This window comes from Littorina saxatilis, linkage group LG5 (genome assembly GCF_037325665.1).
Source record: "Littorina saxatilis isolate snail1 linkage group LG5, US_GU_Lsax_2.0, whole genome shotgun sequence".
NCBI lineage: Eukaryota > Metazoa > Mollusca > Gastropoda > Littorinimorpha > Littorinidae > Littorina > Littorina saxatilis.
Window position 1 is genome coordinate 46,421,452 of NC_090249.1, and position 25,203 is coordinate 46,446,654.

Sequence of the window (25,203 nt, forward strand, 5' to 3'; positions counted from 1 at the left end):
GTGTGCATTCAAAAACAGTGTGTGTGTGTGTGTGTTTGCACACAATTTTCTTTGAAAAACAAGACAAAAGGGTGGAAGGAGAGCGAAGAAGTGCAAAAATAATATCCTTTTTTTAACCAAATTTTATTATCAAAATTCCCTCATAAAGTCTTCTAAAATGTATTACATTGTGAACAATTCTGATAAAACTAAGTCAAACCAACAATAAATAATTTACTGTGGACTATTGTTTCAATCTTAAGTATCAAAACTTGTATAGATCTATAGAGTTGGCATTTAAATTCAACAGTGTTTAATTTACATCAACAGGTTTGGTCCCACAGCAATTTCACTGAGGCAGAATGATGTTTGCTCAGATTATAATTATTGTCCTCTTCCATGGCCTAGTCAAATACCAGAATAATAACGATAAGTCCTTACATTTAGTTCCAAGCACCTTACAAAAACAACAAATACGAAGTCAGGTACATGATGAACATTTGAAAAAAATCAATTACTCTCCATTAAAACAACAAAAATCGTTGCATACGCATGTGCCACAGGAGTGGAAATCTAAAAGGAGCGTACGAGAAGAAGAAGAAGTTGCATACGCATTAAAAATAAAGAAAAAAATCTACAAATAAAGAACACAATGGCGTACAAGATGCACGCTTAAATCCATTAATTGCTATCTAAATTGCAATCACAAAATTCGTTATACATAATTTTGGAACACCATTGCATATACACAATCAACTTGACAGCTGCATAATTAAATTCAGATTTTTCATCGACTTTCCTCTGTGAAGCACCTTGAGTGTTGATTAATAAATGTACGAGACATCTATATCTATATACGGTTTGTGTCTGTCTGTCTGTCTGTCTTTCTTCGCGATGCACAGCCAAAGTTCTCGATGGATCTGCTTCAAATTTGGTGGGCATATTCAGGTGGACCCCGGACACAATCTGCTCGATGAAAATTTTCAACACGTGCTCTCAGCGCGCAGCGCTGAACCGATTTTGGTTTTTCTGTGCATCCATTCCGAGTAACTCTTCCTTATCTTCTCCAGTGTTTTGCGCGTTTATCTCCCTTCCTTTGTGTGGCGTCAATCGCGTACGGTGCACCCGGCAAAGCCGGGTATTGGTGCGCCACTCACCCGGCAAAGCCGGGTCCGGCAAAGCCGGGTGCGGCGAAGCCGTGTACCCGGCGAAGCGGGTATTCATCTAGTTATTACATATATTCAGTCTCTCAGTTTAGCTCTGCAGATCTGAACCTTTTCTGCTCTGTGGTAAATGTAGTTACTTTTGTCCAAAAGAATATATGTGACCCTCCACCACGGAATGAGTCGCATGTCACCTTTGCATGATTTTAAAGTTTTCACATTTTCCTAAAGAGTTTTTTATGCTCTATCCAGTGGTGAAAACCGTTTTAGAAAAGAGCAAAAACTGTTCGAGTTATAAGCATGTGACTAAGGTGACCCTCACACTGTTACCAGACACCCCCCGCTCGAGGTGACATGCGACTCATTCCGTGGTGGAGGCCGGGTCACATATCACTTCATTGGGCAAAACACTTTTTTTTTTTTAGAAAAAGCATTACAAAAATCATCTATCCACCTCCATACTTTAGCTAAAATAATTTAAAAGAGGTTGGAAAATTAATCTAGCTTATAAAAGCATCAAATTGATTGTTTTGCTTTTTTCTTGCAACATTACTACTGCAATTTACAAACAAAAGGTAATATGGAACGGGTTACATATAAATACGAAATTACAAAAGCACTCCAACGTTAATACATAAGAAGCTAATACTGATAATAAAAACAAAACCACTGGTAAAAAACAAAAAACCGAGTATTCCACAAACTTAAAAAAGAACACTAATGTGACTTTTGGTATAATTAATAAAATACACAAATCTTAGTCCTGATTATCATAGAATACTTTGATCTGGAATGTTGATGGACTTAATTTCCGTGGTGCGGAACAACAGTCTCATGAATACAAATGTACTTGCATTGACTCGAACTTTGATATAATTAATGTAATGCACATGACCCAAATCTTAGTCCTGATTATTATAGAAAACTTTGAATGTTGGTGGAATTTCTGTGGGACGGAATAACACTCTCACTATGAATACATGTACTAATAGTAATGTACCTGCATTGACTTGAACCAGGAATTATTGGTAAAGCTGTAAACAGCAGTTTTGATCTTTGTCACATGTCCAAGGCGGCAGTTTTCTGTGGTGAACCTTTGTTACTGTTCCTGCCCTCCCATTTTCCCCATCTCTAAATCCTGACAACAGTACAGGGGAACCCCACATTAACGACCCACAAAGTGTGAGAAAGCATGAAGGTCTTAACCCTTACACTGGTGCAATTCTGTAACACATGTTACATAGCCACTGGTGAATTAACAGAGAGAAAAATTAAAAAAAACGGTCATATACTTCAACTTCAACTTCAACTTCAAATTTATTGGCTTCAATTTCGCATCCATGGGAGGTAATCGGAACCGACCAAACAGACTGAGCCAGTAGCACGACATATGTCGTGATAACCAGGTGACAGTATACGTAAAGTAGCGCGACATATGTCGCAACAACCAGGGTTAAGTGAGGGAGTCTTAAATTCTTTCTTTCTTTACTTTCTTTATTTGGTGTTTAACGTTGTTTTCAACCACGAAGGTTATATCACGACGGGGAAAGGGGGGGTGATGGGATAGAGCCACTTGTTAATTGTTTCTTGTTCACAAAAGCACTAATCAAAAAATTGCTCCAGGGGCTTGCAACGTAGTACAATATATTACCTTACTGGGAGAATGCAAGTTTCCAGTACAAAGGACTTAACATTTCTTACATACTGCTTGACTAAAATCTTTACAAACATTGACTATATTCTATACAAGAAACACTTAACAAGGGTAAAAGGAGAAACAGAATCCGTTAGTCGCCTCTTACGACATGCTGGGGAGCATCGGGTAAATTCTTCCCCCTAACCCGCGGGGGGTAAATTCTTCCCCCTAACCCGCGGGGGGTGTTGGGAGTCTTAAATCAGGCCCGGGGTCTTAAAAGGTATAACAAAAATGTACAAAGTGAGGAAGCTAGCAGGTAGCCAAGCATGTTCTGAAATACATGCAAAGGGAAAAAACATAATACTAATTACGCAACAAAAAGCAAAGCCAACAACAAAAACAACAATGTAAATTCCAGGACATAAAAAAATATGTCGATCACTTTGATTATGCTATCATCTACTCTTTTTTCTTCTATTTTAAGAACACACTTCCCTAGAGAATATTTAGCCACCAAAAGAACAGTGAACTATGTCAGTCAATGAAACAGCTTTCTTCTCAACAAATACCCCAGTACAAAATATAAACTGACAAGATACACACACACACACACACACAAAATTGAAGATGATCACATATATATTGCTCTCGTTCTGCTTGCTCCGAGTACATCCTTGGGAATTATGAATATGATTTACACTTCACCGCTAGCTGTCACAAAAACATGGAAAGTGACATGCAGTAAAAAAAAAAAAAAGAGCAAAGAAACACAGGCGAAAAGTGGCGGCTTGTTTTTGCTTAAAGTGTTAAAATGATGATAATCACAGCCATATTAGTTTTCACACAAAGTTCATGACAAAGTGTAACACTTTTTGGTACGGTTAGAACCCCCATATTAAGACCGCCAGCAATTTGAGAAAATCAGGTCTTAAAAAGGAGGATCGAAGTCTTAATTTGGGGGTCTTAAAAGCACGCTTACACTGTACAAGCAATCTGTATCTTCTGCACAGGGAATTTTATTGTGACCATTGTACGTTGCATCACCTGAAGGGTAGTTGTTGAAGTTTTAAGATATTTCACAAAAAATATGTAGATTTTAAATCTATGATGTTCTTTCTTTCTTTATTTGGTGTTTAACGTCGTTTTCAATCACGAAGGGTTATATCGCGACGGGGAAAGGGGGGGGATGGGATAGAGCCACTTGTTAATTGTTTCTTGTTCACAAAAGCAATCTATGATGTATGCAAATACATTTTTACATTAACGTATACATTGTATTATGGCACAGATCAAAAAGAAAAAGGTTAATTACGATTTCGTCTCTTGCCAACAACACATGAAAAATAATCTCATTTTGACAAAATAAAAACATAGAGCACCTCGAAAACAATGTAGCATGTAAATAGACAAATTCTCCATTATTCACTCAGCAGTGGAATGTTTGCATTAATTCAAGACCATTTAAGTAGAAATGCTCTACCAGTTTTTATAATATTTCCCATCAAAAGGTGTCGTGAAAAAAAGCAATTTATAATCAGCTACATCATACATCATGCATATCAATATATATTCTTAAGTGTTGTTGTTAATAGCAGCATATTTGTATTTTTATTAAACATGGCAAAATACAATCATTATACATGTACTTAAATCTGAATTAAGCTGAAGAGCAACACCAGTGCTCCGCAAAAAGTCCCTCCAAATATTGTTAAAAAATTGTCAAATTCTTATCTTTCTTTATTTGGTGTTTAACGTCGTCGTTTTCAACCGTTCAAGGTTATATCGCGACGGGGAAAGGGGGCGGGGGGGGATGGGATAGAGCCACTTGTTAATTATTTCTTGTTCACAAAAGCACTAATCAAAAATTTGTTCCAGGGGCTTGCAACGTAGTACAATATGTGACCTCACTGGGAGAATGCAAGTTTCCAGTACAAAGGACTTAACATTTCTTCCATACTGCTTGACTAAAATCTTTACAAACATTGACAATATTCTATACAAGAAACACTTAACAAGGGTTAAAGGAGAAACAGAATCCGTTAGTCGCCTCTTACGACATGCTGGGGAGCATCGGGTAAATTCTTCCCCCTAACCCGCGGGGGGTGTCAAATTCTTATCAGCTGCACATATATCAGACATCATATCACAAGATCTAACCATTTATTTTAACACAAATTCAATAATGGCACAGAAATATACATAAAAAAATTAAACAATATTTTTATGTACAATCAAGTTAACAAAACAGTAAGCTGAAGGGCTCTAAAATCACAAAGCTTTTTTCCCCTGATGTTCTGGGGAAACCAGTAATACTAGTACAAGCCCCAAATGGAACCAAATGCTACAGAAATTGTTAATCTGATGTTTGATTAATCCAATAATACTGGAATACAAAAAACAAATCAAATCTTCTTCTTCTTCTTCTTCTGCGTTCGTGGGCTGAAACTCCCACGTACACTCGTGTTTTTGCACGAGTGGAATTTTACGTGTATGACCGTTTTTACCCCGCCATTTAGGCAGCCATACGCCGCTTTCGGAGGAAGCATGCTGGGTATTTTCGTGTTTCTATAACCCACCGAACTCTGACATGGATTGCAGGATCTTTTCCCTGCGCACTCGGTCTTGTGCTTGCGTGTACACACGAAGGGGGATAAGCCACTTGCAGGTCTGCACATAAGTTGACCTGGGAGATCGGAAAAATCTCCACACTTAACCCACCAGGCAGCCGCGGCCGGGATTCGAACCCTCGACCTTCCGATTAAGAGGCCGACGTCTTACCACCCCACCACAACGCCCGTCAAATCAAATCAAAGGCTGATCATTTTGAATTTTTACAGAATGGTGGGCAATTACAATCTGTTCTGCAGGCAATCATATTGATTCATTCACAATTCGCAAAGTTTCGTTTTGCGAGCATACAATTCACATCCGAAATACCATATTAAGAGCCGTTGTAAGATAAAATAAAATAAAAGTAGTACCTACCGGCATATACATTGAGTAACACACCTTATTTTATTATGCTGTGCAGGAAAACTAACAAAACACGAGTACAACAACAACACAAGCTGGTCCCCAGTGACATTCAACACAAGAGACTTTCTCACCAAGTTTCTGTTTCAACATTATGCATGTATGTATAAAGATGAAAAAAAGCATTTGTGTGTTGCACACTGTTGGCATATTAACCCTTGCACTGGTGCAATTCTGTAACACATGTTACACAGCCACTGGTGAATTAACAGAAAGAAAAATAAAGAAAAACGGTCATATAAGTTTTCGCATCCATGGGAGGTTATCGGAACCGACCAAACAGACTGAGCCAGTAGCGCGACATATGTCGTGACAACCAGGTGACAGTATACGTAAAGTAGCGCGACATATGTCGCGACAACCAGCCTAAGGGTTAAAAGTGATGTAGCTCACATTCTACACCCACAACACATACAGTGGAACCCCCTGTTAAGACCTCCAAATATCTGAGAATATCAGGTCTTAATATGGAGGGAGTCTTAAATCAGGTCTTAAAAGGTATTGCAAAAATGTACAAAGTGAGGATGCTAGCAGGTAGCCAAGCATGTTCTGAAATACATGCAAAGGGAAAAAACATAATACTAATTACGCAACAAAAAGCAAAGCCAACAACAAAAACAACAATGTAAATTCCAGGACATAAAAAAATATGTCGATCACTTTGATTATGCTATCATCTACTCTTTTTTCTTCTATTTTAAGAACACACTTCCCTAGAGAATATTTAGCCACCAAAAGAACAGTGAACTATGTCAGTCAATGAAACTTTCTTCTCTACAAATACCCCAGTACAAAATATAAACTGACAAGATACACACACACACACACACACAAAATTGAAGATGATCACATATATATTGCTCTCGTTCTGCTTGCTCCGAGTACATCCTTGGGAATTATGAATATGATTTACACTTCACCGCTAGCTGTCACAAAAACATGGAAAGTGACATGCAGTAAAAATAAAATTAAAAAAAGAGCAAAGAAACACAGGCGAAAAGTGGCGGCTTGTTTTTGCTTAAAGCGTTAAAATGCCGATAATAACAGCCATATTAGTTTTCACACAAAGTTCATAACAAAGTGTAACATGTTTTGTTATAGTTAAAAACCCCATATTAAGACCGCCAGCAATTTGAGAAAATCAGGTCTTAAAAAGGAGGATCGAAGTCTTAATTTGGGGGTCTTAAAAGCACGCTTACACTGTACAAGCAATCTGTATCTTCTGCACAGGGAATTTTATTGTGACCATTGTACGTTGCATCACCTGAAGGGTAGTTGTTGAAGTTTTAAGATATTTCACAAAAAATATGTAGATTTTAAATCTATGATGTATGCAAATACATTTTTACATTAACGTATACATTGTATTATGGCACAGATCAAAAAGAAAAAGGTTAATTACGATTTCGTCTCTTGCCAACAACACATGAAAAATAATTTAATTGTGAAAAATTATGCAAATAAAAATATTGAGCACCTGGAAAACTATGTAGCATGTAAATACACAATTTCTCCATTATTTACTCAGCAGTGGAATGTTTGCATTAATTCAAGACCATTTAAGTAGAAATGCACCACCAGTGTTTTATAACATTTCCCATCAAAAGGTGTTGTGAAAAAAAGCAATTAAAAAGCAGCTGCATCAGACATTCTACAGTGTTGTTGATATATAGCAGCATAACATTTATTTAAAAAAACAAAAAAAATTAGCAATCATCTATATATGTATATATATATACACATAAAAAAGCACTAACCAAATAATTAACCTAAAAAGCAACACCAGTGTTCAGCAAAATGTCAGCTGCATCACACGTCCTATCACAAGATCTAAAAATTATTTAAAACAATTCACAGAAATAATTAATTAAATTTAACATGAAAACAAAATATGTAAAAACAAACAAGTAAACAAAACAGTAAGCTGAGGGGCATTAAAATGCCCCAGCTTTCTTTCTGATGTTCTGAGTTAACCAGTAAAACTGGTACAAGCCCAAAAGAAAACTGAATGCTGGAGGATTTGTTAATCTGATGTTTGCAACAATAGTGGAATTAAAAAAAAGAATTCAGAAACCGATCACTTTGAATTTGATTCCGTGCTCGCAGTACCCACACTTTCTACTGTTGTATACACGCCACAAGGTCAAAGTTCTTGACACGCACTCAGCAAGTATTTCCGAGCTTCATTGCTTTACAGAAAGATGCTCTCCTCCTCCTCACAACGTTCTTTTTGCAGCTGGCCAAGTGTCTTCCGCAGCTGAGCTTCTTCACTCTGCAGTCGCTTGGCCTGCACACATTAAGCAAAACCATTATTTTATTGATAAGTGTTACAAAAAGTGATTTATCATAAAATACAAGCCTCTGAACCTAAAGCATTGGAAAATGTATCATACGAAAAAACAAGTACCAAGATACAATATATACCTCAAAATGATCATAACAGCCTCCCTATCTCAGTGATTTAATTGTTTGTTACACACTTACTTTCATGTTTGTAATTCAGTTTGAGGCATGAGAACCTTCACCAGATCACGCTTTGGACTACACAGTCCGAATATTGTGGGTCGCATACGACCCATACTTTCCAAAGAAGGATCAACATAAAAAGTATAGGTCATACTTGACTCATGCCATCACAATAGGGATACTCTTTTTTTAGGCCTCTTTGCAGGGTATGGGTCATACACGACCGACAACATCCGAATAAGAATAAACATGACATTCCTGCCTTAATTCCACATGGGTTGCCCATGACCACAACATCCGGACTGTGTAGTTCAAATTGCGTGATCATTTATTTGTTTGTGTACAAAGATCATCCTTCCAAAAAAGGTTGATGGCAAGGTTCTATGGTGTTCGATGATTACATGAATTAAGTCTTAATCAAAAACTCAGACTAGTTTCAGAAATACAGACATTTTTTGAGGGGCTCTGGGTCGTTAACAACCCAGGGAACACGGTGAAGGTTAAGGACGAATGAGTGGAGGATGGGATATGAATGGAATGGGATTGGAGAAAAAAAATGTGTGTATGTGTGTGTGTGTGTGTGTGTGTGTGTGTGGGGGGGTTAAAATGACAGAAAACTTGGAGAATACATGACTTGTGTATGGGGAATAATGTGTGTGTGTGTATGTATGCGAGAGATATATTTATAGAGAGAATACAAAAAAGAGCCAGAGATCAAAAGACAGACAGAGAAAAACTGAACAACAAAGATGGCCAGAGAGAGAAGGTAATATATTTTTCAGCAAATGTGAACTCACCTGCGCTGCTGTCATTCTGGATTGCGAGTTTGACTTCAGGGCGCGAATTCCACCCAGCTGCTGCTGGACCTCTGTAATCTTTGCTTCAATCTGCATCACACATGACGGGTGCCGCTGCAGGAATGGACGTCTAAAATCCCCAGAGCCACCAGAAGTTAGGCCAGAGTGGTTTGGTGTGGGCATGTCAGAGCTGACATCACAAGCAACAGGTCCCCCAGGGCCGATACCAAGCGCAAAGTAGACTTTTTTGTTCCACAGCGTTTGCCTGCTTTCTCGCACAAAGAGCGGAACTTTCAGGATAAATTTGTTGCCTTGCTGAACTACCTCCGTGCTAACCTCTTGGCCATTTTTCATGAGAATTCCGTTGAATCTCTCAACCAGCTCAATTGCCTTTGGATGCCGCAGTAGTTTGCTAACCATCTTCTCTGTTTGCCTACCACTCAGGGCTTGAAGGTGAAACTTGTGAATGATGCAGTTGAGACCCTTGGTTTTGGTCAGAAAGAACATGGGGTTGTTCCTCCTGCTTGAAGACCCTCCTCTGCCCCCAATCTTGGTGAACCCTGAACGAGCTCTGTCCATGGCTTTCCTCAAGACGTCGGGCTTGCACAGGTTAGAGAGATTCATTCGGTTTGACGCTGGCCAGTGGAAAGCAAAGAAGTAGACGTATGGATCCAGATTGATATAGTGCCCTTCCTCTTCTGGGTTCTTGGTACCTTCAAACAGTGTAGTGGACCACATCAACAGCTTGTTGTAGTCTCTCTCTCCAAAGGAATCGTCATGGCAACTGATCAGAGTTAAAGCCGATGCCAGTGCCATACTCAAGTCTGTTCTCGACATTGACCTCTGACCTGCAGCGGCCTCTTCCAGGGTCAGGGAAGCAAACTGCCAGATCCTCCTCGCTCTGTCCTGCCCATCCTCTTCCTGTTGACATTTACTGATAACGCTAAACAGCGAGTTCCCTCCCAGCTTTCTCATGAGTCTCCGTCGCTTTTCTGGGGACAACTGCTTGGGATCCGCAGTGCCAGAAGAGTCATCTTCCCCGAAAGCATTGTTCAACCGCTCTTCAAAACTATGGATGTTGCTTCGGCTGAGAAAAAACTTTGAGGACGTGTATGTAAGCCCCAAATCAGAAGTGTGCAACATCATTTGGTCTTCAATGGATTTCAAGCATCCAAAAGCTTTCTCTTGAAGTGACCTCAGCCACAGAACATAATTTTGCACTTTGGTATTCTGCAACGCTCTGGGTAGCTCCTTCTGTCCACTGAAAAATTGGATTAGGTCATCCTTAGAGGCGAAGTATGGTAGGTGCTTCAGAATGGCGCAGAGGACCACCGCAATTTCCATTTGTCCAAAGAGTCCCGACGTGTTGGGCGGGTCATTTTTCTCCTTCTTGCTCAACTCATCCACTCGTTCAAAGAACTTGGAGCCTTCGTGGGCGTATTCCACTGCGGTAGCAATTTGACTTGCATCAACAGCACCAAGACTGGTCTCACACTCAGCTCTTATTTCCGCCAAGCGAGATCGGCAAATCTGACCACGCGTGTCCCAGAGAAAGGAGTTGTTGGGTAGTTTTTGAGTGGCTTTACCTGCCCATTCTTCAGCCTTGTCCCAGTTCTTGACAGTGATGTAAACGCGTGCGACCTGCTGAGCCAGAAAAGCATCTTCTTGTCGCTCGTAGACAAGCTGAATGCATCTGGTAGCCTCCTCAATTTTTTCTTCATCTACTAGCATCTGAATGAATGGAGAAAACTTGCAGCGCTTTTTTCCATTGCTGGCCATGCCCCTCTTCTTCAGGCAGTCTTTGACAATGTTGAGGAGTTCCTTGACAGCAAAGTCTCCGGACTGCCTCTTAAAAGTGGGACTCATCAAAAACTCTTCCATCAAATCTTCGTGTGATTTTTCACCAGCACACAGCTCATCTAAGATGTATTTGCACAGCAGTTGGCTTGTGATGCGGAGGCACTTGCTCCTTCCGTAGAACTTTGTGTTTTGGAAGAACAACATCAGCGGAGTTTCTGGTAGCATATACTCCCAAGGGTTAAACCTGCAATGTTGGAACGTACTCCGCATCACGAGGTCAAAGCAGGCCACAGGAATCCCTCTGAAGAACAGGTCATAGCAGTTCAGGATAGCTGTGTAGAGCAAGATTGTCCTGTCGTGTAGCGTATGTAGCTCAATAAACTTTGCCACTGTCCTCTTGATGTAATCTTCGTTGAAGTCTTCCTTCATGATGTTCAGGCCCAAAAGGTTGTCAACGTTTTCTTTGCCCTTCTTTTTCAGTTCTTCGTACTTGTCCACAAAGAAACGCTTCTCTCTAGTGCTGAGTTTCTGTTCCAGGAGAATGTTCCTTGCCTGGTGGTCTGGCGGCAATGTCATTCTTCGCCAGCAGATCAGGAACACACAAACCAGCTTATTTATATCCCTCGTTTGACACTCATCCTCAATTCTTCTCTTCAAGACATCAATCCCTTCATCTTCGTTGTCAAGCATAACCAAGACAGGTTTGGTCTGGAAAGGATTTCTTTCTCCCAGCTCGTACAAGGTCAGAATCTGGCTTGCAGTGTCCTTGGTAATTCTCTTGATGACGCAGCTCTTGAACTCTGTGTGAAGGTCCCAGACTACATTCATTGCCACCGTAGTTCCGCCGGCGCCAGGTTGGTGATAGATCTCAACAAATCCAATGTTGTCGCCATCCGAAGCGTCATCACCATCGAGGACTTCACGGGTCTGCCTCTTCAGGTCGTCCAATTTGTCTCGCGGACATACATGGCCTGGGCAGTAGAAGTTCCACCAGGTGGCTCTGTTGCCCTTGAAGAACTCCTCTTCATGCTGTTTGCTGACTGCGTCCAGGTCAACTTCATTGTCATCAACTTTGCATTCTGTGGCACTAACAATCTCCAGGTCACAGAGCTCCTGGACTTTTTTCTTGGGCACCTCTTCTTCAAGCCCTGCTGAAGACTTGACTACACAGACGTTGCTGGTGTACGCCTCTGCTCCCTTCAACTGCTGGATGGCCTTGCTGACTTCTGCGAAGGAGAAGTTTGACAAGCATCTGCTGGAGTCCACCTCAACATTTCTTTTCTGCAGACCATCAATCCATGCCTCTGCCAGTTGCTTGGACTCTGCGATCATCACCCACTGGTTCTGGAAACTCAAGAGCAGCTCTTCACATGCCTCGATGAAAACGTCATCCTTCGTCGTCACAAGGATGATGATGACGCCCCTTTCATCTGGGATACTGTTCCGAAAGTAGCGGACAACTTCTTTGAAACCAGCACTCCTCTTTTTCTTCCACTGAGTTATGTTCAGCTCCTCCTCTTCAGTACCTTGATAGCCATTGCAAAAAATCCACGTCTTCAGCTCTGATTCATCCATGTCCTGAAAAAGTTCGTCCAATGAGCTTTGGCCACCTGTATCTGCAGTTGGAGAAGCACAGAAATTTTCAACGGTCTTCACCTTGTAAAGCATTTCTTCTTTCTCATCCAAAAATTGATACAAGCCATGATCAGCACTCTTCACGTCAAAGTCAAAGATACCTCGCCAGTCTACACTGGAGATGAATTTGAAGGACTCTTCAATGTCAGTCTGAGTGAAATCAACAGCTCCAGTGGCCAGAAGATGGACGTAGCTACCGTCCAGTTTGTCTCCACCCCCACAGAGAAAGTTCTTGAGGAGTTGCGGCAAGTTCTGTGCTCGGGTAGTTGGGGTCTTTTCCTGCTGCTGCCGCTCGTTGGTAAGGCTCTCCTTCTCTTCTGTAAACTTGACAACCCCTGCTTGATCTTGCTGTGTTGGTACCCTATTATCAAATCGAAAAAGGACTTGTTTTCCTGATGAAGCATCCCTATTCAGGTCAACGAAGAATGCCAGATTCTGCACAACTTCTGACTTGGGCTCCACATCCACTTCACATACGAAGTGAGTGGCAGGTTCCTCTCGATCACGGAGTACAACTTCAACAAAAAAGACATTGATACATTTTAAAGCTGCATCAGCAGCTGCTTCTGAGCTGAAACGCTTGCGAATGAAGTTCACCATGGTGTCTTCACATTCTTTTTGCTCCAACGGCAGTCCGAGAACTTCGCCATAGTGGAAGTCTTGGCAGTCAGCGTTGCCAATTCCGAAATGCACTGTCCCATTCCTCCTGTCATTCAGACACGCTGCAGAAAATACGGCCACCTTTTCCGCCATAAAATCGTAGATGTTTTCGCGTTCTTCATCGTCGCTGCAAGGAAAAAACTGGCGGACTGGATCCAGGAACGACGCACTGCTGCGAGCTTCGTGCTGGTTCAAGATTTTGGTTTGGATATATTTTTCTGAACTCTGTGGCTTACAGCCAAATTCGCGAGCATGTTCAGTTCTCTCCTGCCTCGGCAACAGAGGCCTGGCATCCACATGGAAAGGAGTAGTTGTCTCCATGACTTCATTTTTCAAAAGAAAGAGCTTCTTCCGAGGTCCAAATTTTAAATCAGAGAACTCATCCTTCATATCACTTTCTGTCATGTACATGAACACTTTTCCATCAATTTCTTCTTCAGCAACCTTTTCAATGACAGTGGCAGGAATACCTTCCTTTTCCAGGCGTGGTTTCAGCCATTCTTGAAGCTCAGCAGTCGTAAAGTCTTCAAATCCTTTGCCCACACCTGAAAGATAGAGAATCTTTTGTTGTCAAAGATTTCAGTGTGAATTAATCTCAATAAACACACCAAGCCATGTTCAAAAGTATAAAAGCTGAACAAATGTCCTATTTTTTGTAAGGTTACATTCTTAATCAAGGCGCTAGTACAGGTTCATAACTCTGGTGGTAGAATGGCTTCGTAACCAGTTTATCGCTATGAGAGTGGAGGTACGGCAGAGATTTTTCTTTAATTCCCAGTCATCGTTCAGTGCGGCCTGGACTCATTGCAGATGGAATCATGCAAGGCAGATGCACACATATCAAAAGTTCAAAAAAGTTTTAGTGAAAGTCTAGTGACACACATACCCCTAGTTTGCACACACTCATAATGTTTCTAACATAACTGGGTAAAAAATAATTGGGGGTAGTTCATAGAGCCATGGGAAACGGGTTCGAATCCAGGCCGGGACAGACACAGGTCAACTTTATGTGCAGACTGAGAGACGGTATCTATGTTCCACCCCAGTGTCACCACTGTGGCATGTAAAAGACCTCGGTCATTCTGCCATAAGTGCAGGTGGCTGATTACACCTAAACCTGCACACACCTGGGCAGCGCAACTCTGTTGCTGCCACCTTTCTACTGGGTGGAAAGTACCCCTAATTTTCCAGCGATGAGTCAATAAAGTAATGAAAATGAAATAACACAGACTCTATGGTAAAATGAGTGCTTCTGCTGAAGTTGCGACCCTTTGCTCGTTTTGCAAGGTGATGTCAGTCATAACAGCCATTGCAAGCACAGTATAATAATGCCGCAAGCGTTGAAAGATCCGCTAAACTCTTTTGACTGTGAATGTATGGTGCTTGTGTGACCCCAATCCCTTGCGACCTCTCACGCAAAAGTTATACCCCTTTGCTCATTGAAATATTCAATACAGTGGAACCCCCCTTTAAAGACCTTGACAAATCTGAGAAATGAAGGTCTTAAAAAGGCGGTAGTCTTACAACGGGGGTAAATTTACAGGGGTTATGCACAAAAAGTCTGAAAAAACAGGGTCTTAAAAGGGAGGAATTTTTAAATTATGGGGGTCTTTTCTTTCTTTCTTCTTTATTTGGTGTTTAACGTCGTTTTCAACCACGAAGGGTTATATTGCGACGGGGAAAGGGGGGGTGATGGGATAGAGCCACTTGTTAATTGTTTCTTGTTCACAAAAGCACTAATAAAAAAATTGCTCCAGGGGCTTGCAACGTAGTACAATATATGACCTCACTGGGAGAATGCAAGTTTCCAGTACAAAGGACTTAACATTTCTTACATACTGCTTGACTAAATTCTTTACAAACATTGACTATATTCTATACAAGAAACACTTAACAAGGGTAAAAGGAGAAACAGAATCCGTTAGTCGCCTCTTACGACATGCTGGGGAGCATCGGGTAAATTCTTCCCCCTAACCCGCGGGGGGTATGGGGGTCTTACAAAGGGAGTTCCACTGTAGTCAAATAAGTATATTCTGCTAAACCCTTGGCTTGACAGATTTGAGGATGAAAGCCGCTTGTTCATTCCAATGCTTGTTAATTATTCTCTCAGGTGCCAAGAGATTGTAGTACTATCAACTGTGCCACCGCCCAGCCTCTCCTAACTGATATCTCTCAGACCTCTTCCCACGGTCTGGTATCATCAGTTAAAATAAGAGTAAATTGTCCACCCTAGACTTCTTCCATCACAGCATCCTTATGCTAATGAGTTTCACCCTGTGCTAAGCTCTGTTACTGCGCATGCTGCTTATATCTTATGCTCTACTCTATACTTTAATGAATAAACTTAGTGATAGACATTCGTCTGTCTGATGTTATACTGATGTGGCTGAGAGTGGGACCCTACGATGGCATCCGAATATAAATACCAAACACCATATTATTACCGAGATTGGTGCCGTATAACTCTCGCTTACTCCATTACACGTGTCCTATGCATTTAGAGCGCTTACTACCCTTTGGTTAATTGACAGATCTGCCAAAAGCAACTTACCAGAACCACTTGAAGATTTGGCCTTTCTCCTTGGTATGCCCGGGAGTTGGAGATATTCAACCAAATGGGACTGATATTTCTCCAGGGCAAAGATCAAGAGTCCATAAGCAGCATCCTCTTTCGTCCTCAGTATTTTAAGGAAGTGTCGATTTTTCTCATGGCTGGTAGGCCTTCTGCTGAGATCATCTTTATCTTCCTCTGTCAGAATTTCTTTGGAGAACAGGAACTCGATGATCCCCGTGTTATCCAAATCCAGCTCTTTGACCAGTGGTTCAAACTGGGCCTGGATTTTCTTGTACTCCGAATCTCGCATCTTGGAAGATCTGAAATTTCACACAAAAACTTGCCTTAATTTATTTGAAGAAAATCAGAAAGATCAGTGTCTTAACTCACTCAGTGGCTCACCCCTCTTTCCCTTGATCAGCATCAGGTACAGATCTGATTTTCTTGCCTTGTCTGTCCATCATATATTGTCATCTTATAATATTATTTTATTGAATCTCTCTTGTATTCACTATGAAAACTTCTGCAGTGAATAGCTGACATTCTGTTAGTAGTTACAGGGATAAAAGTTGAAAAAATACAGTCTTTTTTAATCTTAAAAGAGGGTCTTAAAAAGGCAGTAGTCTAAAGTTAGGGCGTGTTAAAAGGGGGGGGGGGGGGGTTCCACTGTATAACCAGAAGAAAAAACAAGTCGCGTAAGGCGAAAATACAATATTTAGTCAAGTAGCTGTCGAACTCACAGAATGAAACTGAACGCAATGCAACGCAGCAAGACCGTATACTCGTGGTCCACCGCTCACGGCATAGGCAGTGAAATTGACAAGAAGAGCGCGCGAGCGGGGTAGTGGTTACGCTATGCTGCATAGCACGCTTTTCTGTACCTCTCTTCGTTTTAACTTTCTGAGCGTGTTTTTAATCCAAACATATCATATCTATATATTTTTGGAATCAGGAACCGACAAGGAATAAGATGAAAGTGTTTTTAAATTGATTTCGAAAAAAAAATTTTGATAATAATTTTTATATATTTAATTTTCAGAGCTTGTTTTAATCCGAATATAACATATTTATATGTTTTTGGAATCAGCAAATGATGGAGAATAAGATAAACGTAAATTTGGATCGTTTTATAAATTTTTATTTTTTTTTACAATTTTCAGATTTTTAATGACCAAAGTCATTAATTAATTTTTAAGCCACCAAGCTGAAATGCAATACCGAACCCCGGGCTTCGTCGAAGATTACTTGACCAAAATTTCAACCAATTTGGTTGAAAAATGAGGGCGTGACAGTGCCACCTCAACTTTCACGAAAAGCCGGATATGACGTCATCAAAGACATTTATCAAAAAAATGAAAAAAACGTTCGGGGATTTCATACCCAGGAACTCTCATGTCAAATTTCATAAAGATCGGTCCAGTAGTTTAGTCTGAATCGCTCTACACACACACACACACACACAGACACACACACACACAGACACACACACGCACATACACCACGACCCTCGTTTCGATTCCCCCTCGATGTTAAAATATTTAGTCAAAACTTGACTAAATATAAAAACAGAAGGTAACAACCGAATGCTATAGCTGACTTTGATTTTTTTTCCTCATCTTTTTCAACGATGTCCAATCTTTTCAATCGGGAAGAATACATGTGACTAGGTCATGAGAAAATGCATGGTAAAGACTTTGGCTTTGCTCACCTTATTCAGGGATGGAAGGAACAGCAAGAATTGGATCCAGACTGAGTTTAGCAATTTTCATTGACACTCAATATAGTATAGCATTTCAAGTGTCTGCAGTCCTTTAAAATTGGCCTTGCTGTATAGCTGCAATTAATTGTTGAAAATTAACAAAAAAATTCAGTTCATATTATGCATCAGTAGGAAAAGGTGGGAAAGGTCAATAATGGTAAAGAGAACCGAGCTGTGATATATATACCTGCAGATCCTTTTCAAAAGCCGCTTGCTGCCCGCAGTCACCAGACCCTCTTTGACCTCCGCATTACACTGCCTCTGTTCAAGAGAAAGAAAAACACAATCATGAGCTAGAATTCGGGTAGAATTATCAAACTGAACACTTATCATCTAATTAAGCTGAAATATAATAATAATAATAATATTGACAGCTTATCTAGCTCGAACCGCACAGTAGCGCTCCCCGTGCTTTACATATCAACTATCAGCCCTGAAAGTGGCGAGCAAAATACTCGCCATGGCGAGTAGGAACATGTGACAGGCGAGTAGAAATGTTCATCTATACTCGCCAAATGCGAGTAAAGTTGCTGAAACAAATTGTTGGTTTGGCTAGTTAAGTTTGCTCTGTGCTCATTTTCAGAATCACTGGCCTAAGGCTAGTGCACAATTTTTGGGACTTTCAGGCTAGATTATATGCATAAGAACACACTATTTAACATAACATCTATATATCTATAATATACATTCTAGCAAAATAACTTAACAATAAACTTACAACACATATAATATGTATAGCCACTTATGGACAATATACCATGAACATATATGAAATAAAATATGAATTAACTCTTTATTAAGCTAAAATAAATTGAAAAAAATGTGCATTGCTGACAAAACATCATCTGTTTTTCTTTTTGGGCTACCTTGCCGAGGCACTTACTTTTCAACCCAACTCCTGATTTTTGGCTCTTTACCGGCGGGTTGGCACTTCACTCCTACTCTAAAATCACAAACGAAAGGACAAAGGTGCATATGTTCTTTGGTAAAAATACCACACACCAGTCTTTGATTGGTGGTATTAAACAGCATCTGCCTAAATGAATTTTTCCAGAATGTTCCTTTCAGTAGAATTACGCGAGTGTACGATCTATTTTGGGAGCCAGCAAATTTCCCGGAACTGCCAAGGGCTCCTTCAAATTTCTACTTTCAGTTTCAGTTTCAGTTTTAATTTCAACGTTTTGTTTGCCTTTTTTGTTGTTGTGCCTTTTATGCCACAAGAGGCGCCCCTGTTAGTGTTCAAAAACAGAGGCATTCACAAACTATTGCCAGTGAAACAAATAGAAATAAAGCATGATTTTTACCCTAGGTTTTACAAAGACATAGTGAACCACGCTCTGATTTCTCTTCTGGTCTTGAGCTCGTTTTCTCGACAAGGCCGGCTACTGGATTCCACTATCGACAGTTGTACGTGAGTTACTTCCCCTGCTGAGAAGGTCATCATGGCGGACGAAAAGCCGTGTCCCGATGCATTTGTGCCGGAAAAGAAATGGCAGATAGAGCAAAGATGGGTAAAGCAAGATTACTATCGAGGGTCGCAGTACCCTCCATTCTCTGTCGAGCCTGTTCCGTACGAACGTCAAAGGCTTGCGGGAGCTGGAATGAGCGCAGAAGACCGTGCTCTCCGTAGACAGTGGATCAAGGATCAGCAACTTTCTCCAAATGAACCGCGATACGTGAAGGAGTTGACCCCAAGGAACGCCTTTCGTCGCGTTTACATGGGCCTTGCAGATTCGATATTTTCGAAACTTATACCACTTTTTGTAAGTACCATGGGTGTGTTTCAGTCAGAAGTTGGTATGATATTATTGGTGTCTAAGGCTGTCTGCACAGGCATAGATTGTAGAAGATTGAAAATAAAATAAATCTGCATTGACACATTTTTTTACACAGCAGAAAGCATCTAACTGTTTATGTTTATGTTGTGTTTTTTTTTATGAATTGAAAGAGCGTTTCGTAGTAATAGTTTGGATGGTATCACAAATAGCGCTTTGACGGCAAGTTGATAATTTGGAGTGGCTCGGGAACCGGCGAGCCGTTTACGGAGCCTCCAGGCCCGGGATCGAACCGTCAGTCACCGGTATCTCACAAGGTAGACATTCCTAGTTTTCCCTTGCCTGGCAGGTAGCTCAGATGGTAGCGACCTGCGCCAAGGTTTGTGGGGTCGTTGGTTCGAGCCTTGCCATCGCGTTGTTTTAGTTTTTGTTTGTTTATTTATCTTTCGCACTGGCTATACACACTCCAAGTGTATACACGATTCTGCCCCCTGTACATACACGCCAACGTTAACTTCCGGTCGTGAAGCGAATTTGCCATTAAAAGCCACTTAGCCATAGGAACGCAGTAAAAACAAAACAAAAACAATCTAATGCTTCACGGCCTTTACTTTGATACTGTTGATTACGTTTGATCGTGCTGCTGCCAAAATACAAGTTATAAGTCTTTCTGAGTCTAAAACTCATCAGCAGTAATCTTACTCTAATTTCTAAAGGAGCAAAGACCAAAGTTCCTTGAATTGAACTTATGAAGAAACTCTTTAATGAACGACCCATCATACTTCAAACAATAAAGGTAGCTTGTGGAGAATGCCGGTCCCCGAGCCTAGGGGCTCCGTAACCGGCTCGCCGGATCTACAACCACAACCTTGAAAATTTAACTTTTCGGCATACATATATATATATATATGTATGGGTCATTCTCAGAAATGGTGGTCCAAAGTGTTACATAGAAAGTAAAAAATAAAGTGTCAAGAAATACAAAATATACAGATGTTTTTACTATGAAGTCTATTGTTTGCTATACATAATAATGCAAAAATTAGACAAAAAGAGTAATTGGTTGTTGAATAAGAGACGTTTTAAAGTGTTGTATTTATGTGATGAATGTAACATGGAAACAAAATTCCAACTTTAAACCACCTAAGCCTTCAATCCTTTGTGCATTTTTTATCAGTTCTGCAGTATTTTTGTGTTCTACCCAACACATTCTAGTTATGAAAGGTAAGGACTTCAACTAATATTGGTAAAAAAAAATGACATTTGGAACTGACTAAGGTGAATGTCGTAACACAGAAACGAAATGCTTGAACCACTTTCGGTTCCTGTGCGACAGACATGAATCTGCACTGTTTGGCCTTTCCTGCCGGCAAAACCCGTCTGACCCAAAATAACTACACAAAACACAATTTGTCAGAGTTTGCTGTATTTGTTGAAAGTTCCTGTTGCGTTCAGATTACCCATTTTAAGTACTTGATGAATGTCGAACATCGACGATCAGAGGATACGAAAACTTCTTGGCTGCTTTGTTCCGCTAAACTTCGCGCTTTGATATCCTTCCGACACTACATTGTCGCCATCCGCGGTGTGTAAGTTTGTGACAAAGCTTTGCAGGCTCGACAATTAAGTCGTAATGTAGGTCGGGAAACGATGCCATGAGTTTCAGCAAATGATATGATTCTGGTGTTTTCTGTGAATATTTGGCTGTGATTCAAAGGACTATTTTCTTGTTCGAACTTCCTGTGCGCCAAAGAGCTAAAAATAGCCGTGATGTGGCAAAGTCATGGAGCACATTGATGTTCGCGCGTCGAGTCCGGATACGATGCGTTACAACATTCATAATTTTTTGTTCGAAGCCCGTAACTTCAAATTCAGCGTGAGTTTTTGCAAAGATGTGTTGCTACGTCCAAGACTGAACTCCTGACTGTCGATTGCAGTAATTTGTTGGTGTTTGTATGTTTGCATTTAGCCATGAGACTGAACATATTGTTGATCACGAAAGTCGTGTAACGCTTCGGCGATCCGGAAACGGCCGAACTTCGCAATTGAAAAGCACACAAAAACAACACCAACGTATAGAAACCATTTTTATTGACATACAACAATGCTTTAATGTCTCAGGAATAGATTCAGATGAAAAAGGTCGTGGTAGAGATAATTCTAATGTACTTTTTCATGATTTCAAATGTGTCACCCTACTCACTCTCACTGGACCACCATTTCTGAGAATGACCCATATACTTCCTTTACAATGGTATCCGTGCTGATTATGAATATATAATCTAGCTGCTTACATGTTTGCTACTTGGGTTTGTTTTAATTTTCCTTTTTCTTTGGGTTTGTTTGTACTAAGTTTAAAAAGAATATATCTAACCCAAAAACGGTCTCAAATCGCCCCAAGAGCTATAAGTTCAGCGTGGGTGTTGTTATTTTGCGACCACACACCCGGAATGCCTTAACCCTTAGGCTGGTTGACGCGACATATGTCGCACTACTTTACATGTACTGTCACCTGGTTGTCACGACATATGTTGCGCTACTGGCTCAGTCTGTTTGGTCGGTTCCGATTACCTCCCATGGATGCGAAAACCTATATGACCGTTTTTCTTTATTTTTCTCTCTGTTAATTCACCAGTGGCTATGTAACATGTGTTACAGAATTGCACCAGTGTAAGGGTTAAAATAAACGTTACACAAATTGAAAACGGCTGTATTTTGAGTAGGAATCCCAGACAATTCTCATTGTGACGCGCTATGTGCGACTCTTAGTTTTCGTCCTACCTTTTGACCCTGAGCATTCCATGCGCTATTCCCGTGAGATATAGACTTGAAATTGAGCGGATAGCTACAGCGTTCGTTTTGGGGGTTGAATAGATTACAACACACACGGAGAAGGTCTTGAATTAGTGTTTGAGCGTTCTATTTTTCAAATCTGAATGCTGTGTTTGGTCGTTATAGCAGATCGTAATATTCTCCAACGTACATTTTGTTGTGTCTGTTAGTGTTATTCAAAGCGTTCTAGCCCTGTATGGCATGAATTTGCATGCGTTAGCTAGACTAGGTTTGACTTCCTCAATCCAACAGTCTTGATCTACTTTGACGAATGGGTAGAGATGAAAACTAAATAAATAATGATGACGACCGAAAGTCCGGACTCCTGACAGGAGAGCTAGGCGATGCAAACCGCTCGCTGATTAAATGAAATTAAATTATTTGGCATCGTTTCGGAGCAGTTTTAAGCAAATCATTGCCGGTGTTTCTAAATTACAGTACAGCTAAATGTCCTTTGAACTTTTTAAGGTCCAATTCGCAAGAATTCTCTCCAAAATGGCGTCTTAGACAATATATCTAAGTTTAACAAGAAACACACAGACATGTTTTAGACATTGCAATATAATTATATATATACTGTCTTGCTTGGATGCAATAAATTATAAGTCCTGTAATGTATAAAATATTACTGCTACGAGTGTAATAAATACATCTTGAGGGGAGGGGTAGTTGTAATTAAAAAATGCAATTATTATTGCTTATACCTTTACCCTCATACCAAAAAGTCACCTTATCTTATTTAATGTAACCACGGGGCATTATTTCTTTCACGCTCTGACAAAGCCTTTGAGAATTCCTAATATTTTTCCTCTATTTTTCAGGGTCGATCCCCAGCCTCTATGATGCGCGTGGTGGTTCCACGGTTGGGATTGATTTTGCTCGTCGGTTATTGGTCATATTACCAGCTGAAGTACAACCCCAAGGTAAAAAGCTATTTCGTTATTTTATTTTAATTTCAATTTTTGTATTCTTCTTTTTTTGTATACATTCTTGAGCAGACAGACTAGTATACTGTGTCAGCAACGGCAGCAGTGGCCTAGCGGATAAGATGCCAGCCTCCCATGTGAAAGGTCGCGGGTTTGAATCCCAACCGTGCCTGATGGGTTTAGGGTGGAGACGTTTCCGATCTCCCAGGACAACTTACATGCAGACCTTCAAGTGCCTTAATATCCCCCTTCGTGTGTAAACACAAGCACAAGACCAAGTGCGCACAGAAAAGATCCTGTAATTCATGTCAGAGTTCGGTGGGTTATAAAAACACGAAAATACCCAGCATGCTTTCCCCGAAAGCGGCGTATGGCTGCCTGGATGGTGGAGTAACAACAGCCATACACGTAAAAGAACGTTGGAGTTTCAGCCCATGAACAATAAAGAGAAGAAGAAGATGGTGTCAGTTTTAGTTATAGGGAGAGCAAATGGAGTTTTGGAGATGATTCATAGGTAAAATACAACACTTTGGACCTGTTTAACTTAAGCTTGTTTGTATTGGAACTTTTCTTTTAATACTTTTTTGCGATGGGATTTGTTGTTGGCACTATTATAGGGCAGCGGGAGGTGAGATGCAAAATACCAAATTTGAATGTCAGAATCTGAGGTTGGATTTTTATAAGCGGTGCTTTTTGTTTTTACCAGGACTGGACCCGAAGTGGAGGTTTCCATGTTTTTCGCAACAAGCCCATGATTTTGTCGGTAAGTCTCACATCTAAACTGTGTGTGTGTTGAGTTTTAGTTTAAACAGTTATGAAACAGAAAGAGATATACATGTATAACTTCATTGACAAAGTGTGTGTGTGTGTGTGTGTGTGTGTGTGTGTGTGTGTGTGTGTGTGTGTGGAGTCTTGGATTAAACAGTTGTAAAACAGAAAGAGCTATAACTTCATTGACAAAGCATACACATGTGTTTCTGTAGTGAAAGAAGCATTTTAATATGATGCAACAAATTCCAAGTTTATGATGAAAACAATATTTTAATTCTGCTAATCTGTAAATAAGAATAATGTCTGAATATTAATGGTGTCTGAATAGAAGCAGACAACAGTCGAACCAACTTACTTTCTCCCTCTCTTAGTCTTTCTCTCTATCTCTATTTCTCTCTCTCTCTCTCTCCCTCTCTATGTCTATCTCCGTTGCCCTTTCACACTCAGTCTCTCTCACACTCTCTGGAAAACACTTGAAAATAAACATATTAATTTGCACGCACATACTCATGCACACAAACATAAACATTCATAACTACATGCGTCTGCTTGCGTGCATATGTAATGCAACTCCTTTTTCCGAAATATGATGTATAAAGAGAATCGAATCCTCAGATGAGATAAATAGATGGCTTTTATGTTTCCAATATATCCGAGGTCTCCGGATAAGAAAAACCTCAGATTTAAAAAAACTAAATTTGTTTCCCCTAGACCAGAGACTATATAGTCTCTGCGAAGACTTTCTTTTAAGTGGGTTCCACTGTATGTCCCTGATTATGAATTCACCATCAAGAAAGTTTTGTGACGGATTTTCTTTGTGCTGTTTTTGCAGGCGGACAAAGTAGTTCCTGAGAAGAAACACGACGATTTCCACGACCAGGGGTTCAAGGCCAGAGCCGCTCTTCGTGACGGCAAGACCAGCGGACAAGTTTGAACTTCACCAGTAGTGATGATCGAGAATAGACAGATTTCTAGGTGTTAATAACACTTGTTTTCCAGGTGTTGATAACGCTACCCATTGTTAAAAGTGACTTTTTACACACACGTGTTGGCAATGAACGCCATTAAAAAAACTAAACCAGTCAGTTTAGATTTTGAGCAGTTTCGTAAATCTTCAATCTATCACTCAGAGAAGACAGAAAAAAAGGCAGATGGTTTGACTTGTGTGTGTTGTTTGATGATGTTAGATTGTACATAAATTATTTGAATACATCTGAGAGTGAAAAAGTTGTGTGTAGAGTTATGATTTGGTGTGTGTGTGTTTGTGCGGCTGTGTTTGTGTGTTTAACTTTTTCTATTTTGTAAACAAGTGAAGTATGGTTTCATTGTTACCTTGACTCTCTCTGAGTGAGCGCCTGTGTGTGTGTGTGTGTGTGTGTGAAGACATTTAATTGACAAAAGGTTCATTGTTGTGGGT

At 40.3% G+C, this 25,203-nt stretch overlaps 2 protein-coding genes across 2 annotated transcripts; one reads left to right on the forward strand and one right to left on the reverse strand.

Annotated features, from left to right (window-relative positions):
• Positions 1 to 7,532: 7,532 nt before the first annotated feature.
• On the reverse strand, positions 7,533 to 16,040 carry LOC138967256 (sterile alpha motif domain-containing protein 9-like). The gene is made up of 3 exons (XM_070339779.1): positions 15,721 to 16,040; positions 9,075 to 13,714; positions 7,533 to 8,098 (listed from the first exon to the last, which is right to left on the reverse strand). Exons 1-3 carry the CDS (start codon positions 16,031 to 16,033, stop codon positions 8,003 to 8,005), a joined length of 5,049 nt encoding a protein of 1,682 aa, XP_070195880.1. The 5' UTR covers positions 16,034 to 16,040; the 3' UTR covers positions 7,533 to 8,002.
• A 2,846-nt stretch (positions 16,041 to 18,886) lies between these two features.
• On the forward strand, positions 18,887 to 25,013 carry LOC138967279 (uncharacterized). The gene is made up of 4 exons (XM_070339812.1): positions 18,887 to 19,245; positions 22,911 to 23,012; positions 23,722 to 23,778; positions 24,619 to 25,013. The coding sequence occupies exons 1-4, from the start codon at positions 18,925 to 18,927 to the stop codon at positions 24,718 to 24,720; spliced, it is 582 nt and encodes a 193-aa protein (XP_070195913.1). The 5' UTR covers positions 18,887 to 18,924; the 3' UTR covers positions 24,721 to 25,013.
• Positions 25,014 to 25,203: the final 190 nt, after the last annotated feature.

Excerpts from the sequence above, each read along its gene's own strand:
- LOC138967256 (XM_070339779.1), bottom strand. The coding sequence starts at position 16,033 with ATGCGAGATTCGGAGTACAAGAAAATCCAGGCCCAGTTTGAACCACTG. Across the intron at positions 13,715-15,720 it reads CAAATCTTCAAGTGGTTCTG|GTGTGGGCAAAGGATTTGAA; the intron begins GTAAGTTGCTTT and ends TCTATCTTTCAG. Across the intron at positions 8,099-9,074 it reads CCAGAATGACAGCAGCGCAG|GCCAAGCGACTGCAGAGTGA; the intron begins GTGAGTTCACAT and ends TAATGTGTGCAG.
- LOC138967279 (XM_070339812.1), top strand. The coding sequence starts at position 18,925 with ATGGCGGACGAAAAGCCGTGTCCCGATGCATTTGTGCCGGAAAAGAAA. Across the intron at positions 19,246-22,910 it reads CGAAACTTATACCACTTTTT|GGTCGATCCCCAGCCTCTAT; the intron begins GTAAGTACCATG and ends TCTATTTTTCAG. Across the intron at positions 23,013-23,721 it reads AGCTGAAGTACAACCCCAAG|GACTGGACCCGAAGTGGAGG; the intron begins GTAAAAAGCTAT and ends TGTTTTTACCAG.